At 45.5% G+C, this 13,122-nt stretch overlaps 1 protein-coding gene across 1 annotated transcript; it reads left to right on the top strand.

Annotated features, from left to right (window-relative positions):
- The first annotated feature begins 623 nt into the window (after positions 1-623).
- Positions 624-10,723, top strand: HSPB7 (heat shock protein family B (small) member 7). Its single transcript, XM_088463225.1, has 3 exons — positions 624-1,049; positions 4,017-4,150; positions 9,220-10,723. The coding sequence occupies exons 1-3, from the start codon at positions 860-862 to the stop codon at positions 9,397-9,399; spliced, it is 504 nt and encodes a 167-aa protein (XP_088319351.1). The 5' UTR covers positions 624-859; the 3' UTR covers positions 9,400-10,723.
- Positions 10,724-13,122: the final 2,399 nt, after the last annotated feature.

Consider the following 13,122-nt stretch of genomic DNA (forward strand, 5'->3'; position numbering starts at 1 on the left):
AGGGGGCAGAGAGAGGGGGTAATAGATAATCTCAGAGACAGGATAATGAGAGTGCAGTCACACAGAGAGGGGCAGACAGAGAGGAGGGGGTAATAGAGAGTCTCAAAGACAGGATGAGAGAACAGTCACACAGAGAGGGGGCAGAGAGAGGGGGTAATAGAGAATCTCAGAGACAGGATAATGAGAGTGCAGTCACACAGAGAGGGGCAGACAGAGAGGAGGGGGTAATAGAGAGTCTCAGAGACAGGATAATTAGAGTGCAGTCAAACAGAGAGAGGGGCAGAGAGAGAGGGGGGGTAATAGAGAGTCTCAAAGACAGGATAATGAGAGTGCAGTCACACAGAGAGAGGGGGAGAGAGAGGAGGAAATAATAGAGAGTCACACAGAGAGAGGGGCAGAGAGCTACTGTAGGAGGGGGTAATAGAGAGTCTCAGAGACAGGATAATGAGAGTGCAGTCACACAGAGAGACTGGCAGAGAGCTAGGAGGGGGTAATAGAGAGCCTCAGAGACAGGTGATATACAGGAATAATAGAGGATGTCAGTGTATTGGACATGTCCTGCCCTCGGTGTATGAGAGCTGGAAATCCCCCTCCCCGGGGTGCATGGGGCAGTATTACGGCCTATCTGAGGTATGAGGTCACAGGGACACGGGAGGCTCGGAGCCACCTCTCAGCACAGAAACTTTCCACAGCTGCCGGAGAGATGCTGCAGGCGGCTAAATATAGCCGGGGCCGGGGATGCTGCTGGGAGGGAGCCACTATATAAGCCCCGGGATGAGGGAGGCATCGCCAGCAGCAGCCAGACCCAGGCAGCAGCAGCCAGGCCTCGCCTCACCCATCGCTCCCGGCGCCTGTTTCCATGAACCTGCAATCGTCGTCTGCCTTCCGCTCGGCTCACAGCTACAAGCAGACGTCCTCCTCCTCCTCCTCCTCCTCCTCCTCCTCCGGCGGGCAGCCCCGGGAGCCATTCATGGACAAGACTCTGGGCATCTTCAGCCAGGATTTCGGCAAATTCAGAAGACCCCATGGAGACCCCCTGGGATTCTCAGGCAAGTGGGGGCCAACAGTGCTGAGATCTGATACTGACACCACAAAGCAATGTATCTCCTCCATCTATTTTATATATATATATATATATATATATATTTATTTATTTATTATATAGTGCAATGAGTACAAACTGTGCTGGGAGTAATCGCTTTGCACTGTGCATATGCCCAGTGCTGTGGTCCCAGCGGAGGGGGCTTCTTGGGTAAGTCACCAGTATGTCACCACTGTACAAAGCGCAGGTATAACAGGTGAGAACGCAGTGGCAGTGCTGAGTTATGTGCAGGAAAGGCGCACCAGGCTGCCCCTATTGTTGCACCACTTCTACAGAGGGCAGTGAAGCAGCCGGGGTCATTGTCTTATTATATATTCCCCAGCTGGAGACAAGATGATTTATTTCATACTTTTCTGTGTTGCCTTATGGCTGGAATATCCCATTTATACTGACCAGCTCACAAGTAGATAGGCTAGAAACAACTTTGTCAAAGGGCAGCCTGGACAATCCTATTCATGTGGCACCTGGAGACCTGATTCTGAAGGTCCTGGGTGGTGTCACCAGTAACATGGCCAAGAAATCTGCATCCACCGACGCAGATCCTGGCCTCGTCCCTCCCAGAAACGGGAATTACGCCCCCCATTTCCGGGAACGGTGGCCAAATACGCCCCCCCAAACGCTGCAACATTCATGCTGCAGCTAAGCGGGGACTGTGAGCGAGATCGTAGGACCCGTTCTGTCTGCACAGACCGCTAAGCGTCGGAGATGTGCGCTAAACATCGGAGATGTGCACTAAGCTTTGGAGATGTGCGCTAGATGTCGGAGATGTGCGCTAGATGTCGGAGATGTGCGCTAGATGTCGGAGATGTGCGCTAAGTGTCAGAGATGTGCGCTAAACATCGGAGATGTGCACTAAGCTTTGGAGATGTGCGCTAGACGTAGATGTGCTCTAAACGTCGGAGATGTGCGCTAAATGTCGGATTTGCGTATGTCTCTGAACGGGGCCCTGAGTGTGGCTATGGGGAAGTGGGTGTGGCTACAGACACCGTTATACAATAGTTCCTGCCCGTAGTATTATCAGAGTGTAGGGTGACAGCAGATAGTAATAGCAGAGTGCACTGTCACACATATGCAAAACAGATTGTGCCTGGTGCAGATATGGCGTTAAATCCAGGTACACTTGTATTGGATAATACGCTGATGGTATAGTTTTGTGTAACTCAGGTGCTGGTGGCGTTTAGGCCACACGTGGTATGCTCATCCAGTTCTTACATTTATTGTAATCTGGCAGAAGAGCAAGTTACACAGGACAAGCGGATCTCACAGGTGTAACAGTGGTAGGCAATGTGCGTGGAATATAGGGTAATGCGAATGTACCAGTGGATGATAGCCCCTGTATGTCTCTCTGTGTATCGGTGGTGGTACAGGATACTTGCAGTTATTGTTGTCAGAGGTCGGACTCCTCCTGAGTCCTGACTTAGCTGCGCTGGGTCCTAGTGACCGCCGGCTCAGCTCCACCTACAGGATGCTGGGGGGAAGGCACCACAGGCGCGCACTCCTTCTAACACATAGGGGTCTATTTACTAAGCAGTGTTAGGAGACAGAGTGAAAAGTGATAAGGTACCAGCCAATCAGCTCCTAACTGTCATTTTGCAAACACAGCCTGTGAGATGACAGTTGGGAGCTGATTGGCTGGCACCTTATCACTTTCTTATCACTTTTCACTCTGGGCCTGATTCAGACCCGCTCGAGAGCGCTGAGCGCTCGCAAGCAGGTCGATGTTGGCCCAGTGCGCATGACGGAGCCGGCTCCATCGTGCGCATGCGCGAGACCCGGATAGCGACGGGTAAGCCGTTGCTCCGGGTCTCGTACCAAAGGGGGCGTGCTGTCGATGGTGAGTGACAGTACGCCCCCTTTGGTGAGCGGGCCGGGGGCGTGGCTGCCCAGACAGAGGCGTCTCCTAACACTGCTTAGTATATAGACCCCATAGCAGGCAATGTAAATGATGAGTTCCTGGCATGCCAGCACCAATATACAATACAAAGGCTGTGCACTTTCACTACCTACTTGGTGCAGATACACGGTCTGTGCAGAAATAGTGTGTAGTAGCACCACTACCCGCTATGTGCAGGAACAGAGTATTGGTAGGTCCACTGCATGCTATGTGCAGGAATAGAGGGCCTGATTCAGAGCCGGACGCTCTGACAGAGCTCTCGCTCTGAATCAGGGCCGGCCCTCTGGTTTTGCAGAACGGCCTACAGCTATAGCGAGCGACCATCGGGCTTGCGACGCGACCCTTGTGGTAGGGTCTCGTTGCCGGAAGCCCAGAAGTGCTTTTGGCTCTATCAGAGCCAAAAGCACTCCCACTGACATCACTTGTGATGCCAGTGGGGCCGGCCCCAGACGGTAGGCATTCCCATGGGAACGCCTCTGTCTGGGCAGCCACGCCCCCGGCCCGCTCACCAAAGGGGGAGTGCTGTCACTCACCATCGACAGCACGCCCCCTTTGGTACGAGACCCGGAGCAACGGCTTACCCGTCGCTATCTGGGTCTCGCGCATGCGCACGATGGAGCCGGCTCCGTCATGCGCACTGGGCCAACATCGACCTGCTTGCGAGCGCTCAGCGCTCGCGAGCGGGTCTGAATCAGGCCCAGAGTGAAAAGTGATAAGAAAGTGATAAGGTGTCAGCCAATCAGCTCCCAACTGCCATCTCACAGGCTGTGTTTGAAAAATGACAGTTGGGAGCTGATTGGCTGGCACCTTATCACTTTCTTATCACTTTTCACTCTGTCTCCTAACACTGCTTAGTAAGTAGACCCCTATACCCCCAGTTCTGATTGTGGGGGTACCCATGCTTATGCAGTACATTACAGAGCGGCCCCAGTGAGGCAGACAGTGTATAATACATCATGTATTGGATATGTGACATGGCTGAGGCTGTAATGGTGACTGACTGACCTGTTCTCCCAGCAGCCGGCTCCGGGGCGGCTCAGAATGTGAAGACTTTGGGGAACACCTATCAGTTCGCTGTAGATGTCAGAGATTTCTCCCCAGAGGACATTATCGTCACCACATCCAACAACCAGATCGAAGTCCACGCTGAGAAGGTGAGTGAGGCGGCCATATTGATGTGTGATGTATGGAGGCATTAATGAGGTTATCTATAGGAGTGATCATTTCCCTATATTCCTGTGTGTGATAGATGTAGTTATATTGTATACATCCGGGTGTATGAGTGTGCCAGGACTGAGACGCCCACTCTCATTATCCATATACGCTGATACCGCCTGGTCCGTCCCTATACGCCGCCAGGACTGAGACGCCCACTCTCATTATCCATATACGCTGATACCGCCTGGTCCGTCCCTATACGCCGCCAGGACTGAGACGCCCACTCTCATTATCCATATACACTGAGATACCGCCTGGTCCGTCCTTATACGCCACCTGGACTGAGACGCCCACTCTCATTATCCGTACACGCCGAGATACCGCCTGGTCCGTCCCTATACACCACCAGGACTGAGACGCCCACTCTCAGGAACGCCCACTTCATCTTCAGTACACTTCTCACTGCGTGCGCCTGACATTGCAATTGTGACTTTGTGCAGACACAATCGGGACACGGTGCAACTTAAGCGCATTTGCAGTAACACAAATCTCTCCACTGCTCCCGACATCTGCCGCGCGTCCGAATCAGGTGTCTGTGTTAGTTGCTGTGTGTGTGATATATGTGTTAGTTGCTGTGTGTGTGAGTGTTGGTGTGTGTGTGTGTGTGTGTGTGTGTGTGTGTGTGTGTGTGTGTGTGTGTGTGTGTGATATGTGATAGTTGCTGTGTGTGTGTGAGTGTTGGTGAGTGTTGGTGAGTGTGTGTGATATATGTGATAGTTGCTGTGTGTGTGTGAGTGTTGGTGAGTGTGTGTGTGTGATATATGTGATAGTTGCTGTGTGTGTGATACATGTGATAATCTCCCTCTGTGTGTGTGTGTGATATAAAGTATATGTGATAGTGTGGTATGTATGTGTGGTATGTATGTGATAGTTGCTGCATGTGTGTGATATGTATGTGATAGTTGCTGCATGTGTGATACATGTGATAATCTCCCTATGTGTGTGATATGTATGTGATAGCTGCTGCATGTGTGTGATATATATGTGTGTGATACATGTGATAATCTCCCTGTGTGTGTGATATGTATGTGATAGTTGCTACATGTGTGTGATATATGTGTGTGTGGTGCATGTGATTATCTCCCTGTGTGTGTGATATGTATGTGATAGCTGCTGCATGTGTGATACATGTGATAATCTCCCTATGTGTGTGATATGTATGTGATAGCTGCTGCATGTGTGTGATATATATGTGATAGTTGCTGCATGTGTGATACATGTGATAATCTCCCTATGTGTGTGATATGTATGTGATAGTTGCTGCATGTGTGTGATATATATGTGATAGTTGCTGCATGTGTGATACATGTGATCTCCCTATGTGTGTGATATGTTTGTGATAGTTGCTGCATGTGTGTGATATATATGTGTGGTGCATGTGATTATCTCCCTGTGTGTGTGTGATATGTATGTGATAGTTGCTGCATGTGTGTGATATATATGTGTGATAGTTGCTGCATGTGTGATACATGTGATAATCTCCCTATGTGTGTGATATGTTTGTGATAGTTGCTGCATGTGTGTGATATATATGTGTGATGCATGTAATAATCTCCCTGTGTGTGTGATATGTATATGATAGTTGCTGCATGTGTGTGATATATATATGATAGTTGCTGCATGTGTGATACATGTGATAATCTCCCTATGTGTGTGATATGTTTATGATAGTTGCTGCATGTGTGATACATGTGATAATCTCCCTATGTGTGTGATATGTTTATGATAGTTGCTGCATGTGTGTGATATATACAGTCAGGTGCATAAATATTGGGACATTGACAGAATTTTCATAGTTTGGCCTCTAGTTACCACCACAATGGCTTTGAAATGATGTAATTACCCTCAAATTAAATCTGAAAGTCTGCAGGTAAAGCACATCTTGTTTCTTTCATTTCAAAGCCATTGTGGTGGTAACTAGAGGCCAAACTATGAAAATTCTGTCAATGTCCCAATATTTATGCACCTGACTGTATGTGTGATGCATGTGATAATCTCCCTATGTGTGTGATATGTATGTGATAGTTGCTGCATGTGTGTGATATATATGTGATAGTTGCTGCATGTGTGTGATATATGTGTGTGATACATGTGATAATCTCCCTGTGTGTGATATGTATGTGATAGTTGCTGCATGTGTGATACATGTGATAATCTCCGTGTGTGATATATATGTGATAGTTGCTGCATGTGTGATACATGTGATAATCTCCCTGTGTGTGATATATATGTGATAGTTGCTGCATGTGTGTGATATATATGTGTGATACATGTGATAATCTCTCTGTGCGTGTCATATATATGTGATAGCTGCTGCATGTGTGTGATATATATGTGTGATACATGTGATAATCTCCCTATGTGTGTGATATGTATGTGATAGTTGCTGCATGTGTGTGATATATATGTAATAGTTGCTGCATGTGTGATACATGTGATAATCTCCCTGTGTGTGATATGTATGTGATAGTTGCTGCATGCGTGTGATATATGTGTGATAGTTGCTGCATGTGTGTGATATATGTGTGTGATACATGTGATAATCTCCCTGTGTGTGATATGTATGTGATAGTTGCTGCATGTGTGATACATGTGATAATCTCCCTGTGTGTGATATATATGTGATAGTTGCTGCATGTGTGTGATATATATGTGTGATACATGTGATAATCTCTCTGTGCGTGTCATATATATGTGATAGCTGCTGCATGTGTGTGATATATATGTGTGATACATGTGATAATCTCCCTGTGTGTGTGATATGTATGTGATAGCTGCTGCATGTGTGTGATATATATGTGATAGTTGCTGCATGTGTGATACATGTGATAATCTCCCTGTGTGTGTGATATGTATGTGATAGTTGCTGCATGTGTGTGATATATATGTGTGATAGTTGCTGCATGTGTGATACATGTAATAATCACCCTATGTGTGTGATATGTATGTGATAGCTGCTGCATGTGTGTGATATATATGTAGTAGTTGCTGCATGTGTGATACATGTGATAATCTCCCTATGTGTGTGATATGTATGTGATAGTTGCTGCATGTGTGATACATGTGATAATCTCCCTGTGTGTGATATGTATGTGATGTGATAGCTGCTGCATGTGTGTGATATATATGTGTGGTGCATGTGATTATCTCCCTGTGTGTGTGTGTGATATGTATGTGATAGCTGCTGCATGTGTGTGATATATATGTGTGGTGCATGTGATTATCTCCCTGTGTGTGTGATATGTATGTGATAGTTACTGCATGTGTGTGATATTTATGTGATAGTTGCTGCATGTGTGATACATGTGATCTCCCTATGTGTGTGATATGTATGTGATAGTTGCTGCATGTGTGTGATATATATGTGTAATAGTTGCTGCATGTGTGATACATGTGATAATCACCCTATGTGTGTGATATGTTTGTGATAGTTGCTGCATGTGTGTGATATATACGTGTGATGCATGTGATAATCTCCCTGTGTGTGGTATGTATGTGATAGTTGCTGCATGTCTGTGATATATATGTAATAGTTGCTGCATGTGTGATACATGTGATCTCCCTATGTGTGTGATATGTTTGTGATAGTTGCTGCATGTGTGTGATATATACGTGTGATGCATTTGATAATCTCCCTGTGTGTGGTATGTATGTGATAGTTGCTGCATGTGTGATACATGTGATCTCCCTATGTGTGTGATATGTTTGTGATAGTTGCTGCATGTGTGTGATATATATGTGTGATGCATGTAATAATCTCCCTGTGTGTGTGATATGTATATGATAGTTGCTGCATGTGTGTGATATATATATGATAGTTGCTGCATGTGTGATACATGTGATAATCTCCCTATGTGTGTGATATGTTTATGATAGTTGCTGCATGTGTGATACATGTGATAATCTCCCTATGTGTGTGATATGTTTGTGATAGTTGCTGCATGTGTGTGATATATATGTGTGATGCATGTAATAATCTCCCTGTGTGTGTGATATGTATATGATAGTTGCTGCATGTGTGATACATGTGATAATCTCCCTATGTGTGTGATATGTTTATGATAGTTGCTGCATGTGTGTGATATATACAGTCAGGTGCATAAATATTGGGACATTGACAGAATTTTCATATTTTGGCCTCTATTCACCACCACAATGGCTTTGAAATGATGTAATTACCCTCAAATTAAATCTGAAAGTCTGCAGGTAAAGCACATCTTGTTTGTTTCATTTCAAAGCCATTGTGGTGGTGACTAGAGGCCAAACTATGAAAATTCTGTCAATGTCCCAATATTTATGCACCTGACTGTATGTGTGATGCATGTGATAATCTCCCTATGTGTGTGATATGTATGTGATAGTTGCTGCATGTGTGTGATATATGTGTGTGATACATGTGATAATCTCCCTGTGTGTGATAGTTACTGCATGTGTGTGATATATATGTGATAGTTGCTGCATGTGTGATACATGTGATAATCTCCCTGTGTGTGTCATATATATGTGATAGCTGCTGCATGTGTGTGATGTATATGTGTGATACATCGATAATCTCCCTGTGTGTGATATATATGTGTTATACATGTGATAATCTCCCTGTGTGTGTGATATGTATGTGGTAGCTGTTGCATGTGTGTGATACATGTGATAATCTCCCTGTGTGTGTGTGATATGTATGTGGTAGCTGTTGCATGTGTGTGATATATATGTGTGATACATGTGATAATCTCCCTGTGTGTGTGTGATATGTATTTGGTAGCTGTTGCATGTGTGTGATATATATGTGTGATACATGTGATAATCTCCCTGTGTGTGTGATATATGTGTGTGTATGGAAATGTTGCTGTTGTTTTGTCGTTACAAATTTGCAGCTCAGTAATAATCTCTCCTCTTATTAGCAATTTAATTTGACCCGGGAGGGTGAGAAGACCCCTCTAGCCCCCTGACATTTGTGACTCTTTATGCCAATGTTTAACTACTCTGCCTCTTCTCCCTTGCCCCTAAGCTGGCCGCAGACGGGACCATCATGAACACCTTCACCCACAAGTGCCAGCTCCCCGAAGATGTGGACCCCACCACGGTGACTTCAGACCTGGGGGAGGACGGCATACTGACCGTCAAGGCCGAGAGGACCCCGGCCAAGCACACGGACCACCAGACTTTCCGAACTGAGATCAAAATATAGATGATGTGGCGAAGCGGCCAGGAGGAGCCGGAACCGCACCGCCACCGCCGCGTAGTCTCTGCGTTGTGCCCCAGACTCTGTCAGTTTTTTTTCCAAACCCTGTATTCACGATTAGTATGGACGCATCAGGCGCGGCGGTGACCCTGGTGTGATCCATAGTCCTTCCGCACAGCTGTGAGCTGGACACGAGTGTTGTGTGTGCGTGTGTGTGTGCGGCAGCGATGGCTGGTGTGTGTGTGCGTCACATGGACACTTTCTGTTGTGGACATTCCAGAAAACCTTTTCTAGGATCTAACAATAAATCCTGTTATGTCATTCTGCGTCACATCTGCATGGCGCCACCGAGCGCCTTATACACAGATAACGTTACGTAAGCGTGTTTCTGAGTGGGAATGAATCCGGTGTAAGAGGGTGGATCAAAGTGAACATATATGGAGGGGCTGATGCAGGGCGAGCCCCACGCCAGTAAGACCGCTCTGCGCATATGCGTCCACACAGACGTCTAACTTCTCCCCATTCCCACCTGCCTTTAGTGGCTGCTCTGGAAAGGCGCGATGGGGGTGGTCTGATGGAGGCCACGTACAGTAAGGATGTGTTCACGCTCTTGCCAACACCGTGACAGAAGTACGCCTGCAAAAGCCGTATACGGTCAAAGGTGCGTGCAAGTACCAGCTGATGATGGTCGCCGTATCTAGCCAGCTGTTTGTGATTGGCTGCTAAGTAGACAATCAGGTGACAACGATTTGCCGCTTCCTTCGTTGCCCGGCCACAGGATTTGCTTTTGCGACCGTGTTTATACCTTTTATGCTTTGTTTTTGCCTATGCAGCATGGGCGGCTGTTTCTGCTGTATTAGGTGGGATTTTAGCTGTTTAAATGATTCAAACTGGCTTCCTGCATGTGAGGAAGAGGTGGAAAACATGGCCACATCCCCAGCGCATTCCCAGTGTAGCCGTTGCAATGCCTTCCTGTGTTCGGGTGTAATTTATGCCCATTTCACCCTGACTGGCATCAGCCCCTGAGTAAGTGATAAAGTAGATAATAAAATATATATATAATATATATATGTATATATATATATATATATATATATTATTATGTGTTTGCATATGTGAATGCATCGGCTGTAAGAGGGTAAATAAGAGTGACTATATCGGGTGCCTGGATGAGTCAGGTGTAATAAGGACGAGTACTATACACTATACAGTATATACACTACAAGCGAATGTGTTCCCTGTAAAGTCACAGCCTGCGCGGTCTCCTTCTCTGTTGTACATAGATTGTATTTTTCCATTGTTGTTATATTTTAAATACTTTGTATCTTCACTGAGTGTCTGAGTCTTATTCCCTGCAGGACGCACAGAACTGGTCACCCAGGATATACGGAGGTTGGTGCCCCTGTGTGATAAAGAGGGGTCCGGCCGTGTGCCGCGATGAGATTCTGGTTAATACATTTGTTAAGGATCAATTTAAACACACACACACATAGAGGGAGTGACAGATATTTAAAGGCCCATATATTATCAGGTTTTAGACCTGAAAATTATATTTTCTTATTGCTTATAGGTGAAATAACAAATGATGCAATTGGCAGACCTCATAGGAACCTATGTCAGCTGCTTTTACTGTTGAATATGGGGAATCAGAGTAGAAAACTCTAATATCTGTCGCGGTGTCCCGTAGATAAATTCCAGGGATCCTTCATATTTGCGGGTGTTTTCGGGGGATATTCCACAAATATTCTTTGATAAGTAGACCCCACAGTGTCCTGCTAACCTAAAATAAATAATTGTCTCTATAAATATCAGTCGTATACATTATATAGAGATAAACATTTATAAAACTATCAGAACTGATAATATTTAAGGGGGAGATTTTTTTCCTATGCACAGAAGACGTCTATTAGAGGGAGAACATCCAGAGGAATTCTGGGCCTGATTCAGAGCCGGACGCTATTTGCGCTCGCTCGTTCGGAAAAAGGGGCCGGCTATTTAAATTGAGTGCTCGCTCTTTGCGGTCTGTTGACGCCTCTATGTCTGAGCGAGTGAACGAAACATGCGCTCGCTATTTTGTAAAGACGCCCCCTGGCCGCTCGCATCATACGTCATCTCCGCTATTTGATTAATCGAGTACATCGAAAGGCGTATGAACTGCTCGCAGTGCTTGTGGTTGGATTTTCCTACCGCAATCATGTGAACAGTTCAGGCTAAGAAACAACCAAGTGACGTGGTCGATGACGCTGCTTTGTTAATTATGCACACCCTTAAAACGCCCGTTTTGACCGTTTGGCACGCCTGCATTCGGATCTCCACTCCCCGTTTTCAAGCACCTTCCCCTGTTACCACCCACAAACGCCTCATTCTGTCACTCAAATTAGCAGGCACTCGCAATTTTGCGAACACGATTTCTGACCGCACTGACTGGTTGGCGCATGCGCATTACAACCCATACGCATGCGCAGATGTGCGAACATCGCTCGGAGTGAACGAGCGGCCGCTTACGAGCGGCTCTGAATCAGGCCCTCTGTTCCCAGCTGGCGGCCTCTGTAAACAGTTATTATTAACAGTTATATAGCGCCTGAATATTCTGTTGTGCTTTACAATTGGGAATAATACAGTAATAAAACAAGACTCAAAGGTTGGAGGGCCCTGCTCGCATGCTTACACTTTATAGCACATACTCCAATCTTGGGATTACCACTATTATAATCCATATTTCTTTATACCATGTTATGTATGGTCTCTATTCAGCACATCACACCCCCATTATGACTGGGAATAACTAATATACAATTTACCCTCAATCAATACAATGTAATACAGTACACACAGTCATATCTTACACCTATAATTACATTTAGCACACAAAATAGTTGTTACAGGTCAGCATTAAATTCCCAGTAGTCAGGACCAGTTGGCAATCATTGCTGTGGGGAGATTTACCAGTGCAGTAGTAATATTCAGACGTCATTTTCTTCTCTGCCAGACGGTGGCACCACTGCGCCCTACAGGGAAAGGGTCATTTTGTAATCTCCCCCTTCGCTGGAAATCACTATTTTTAGAGCGCTGACAATGAACAGACGACAGTGCGGCTGCTGCTAATCCCAGCGCTGAAAGATGAGAACCTGAAGAATGACCAATGTCACCTTCAGTATAGAGACAAAGTGACCAGAGACCGTACTACTATGGCAACAGGGCCCAGACCATCAACAGATTGAAATACATTGTGTGTGTATCTATTTGTGTACTGTGTGTGTATAATATATATATATAATATATATATACACACACACACACATACTTATTTTTTGCTTATTTTCTGTTTTGGTTTTGGATTTCTTTCATAATTGATATAGACAGATAAATTCATGGCACTTGGACCTGTTTCCATGCAATCCAAAACCCAGGATTAAATCTGAATTTACAGCAGACTAGAGCCGAGAATTGGTTTTACTGTCACAACCCCTAAAGTGATCCGAGCTGGGACTCGATACAACTCAAAACCCCAAAGTTCAGGTGTGTTCGGTTTTTTAACAAAACCGAACCACACATCTCATATATATATATATATATATATATATATATATATATATTTCTAATTTACCTGAACCCCAAAAGCACGTACCCTGGCACGATAACTACCTAATAAAACAAACCCCAAGTCTAAATTTGCCCCCCTACCCCGAGTTATGCCTTCCCAAAAATCCCCCATAGAGAACAGCAGAA

The sequence above is a fragment of the Taudactylus pleione genome, unplaced genomic scaffold (genome assembly GCF_031769625.1).
Source record: "Taudactylus pleione unplaced genomic scaffold, aTauple2 ptg001334l, whole genome shotgun sequence".
Lineage (NCBI taxonomy): Eukaryota > Metazoa > Chordata > Amphibia > Anura > Myobatrachidae > Taudactylus > Taudactylus pleione.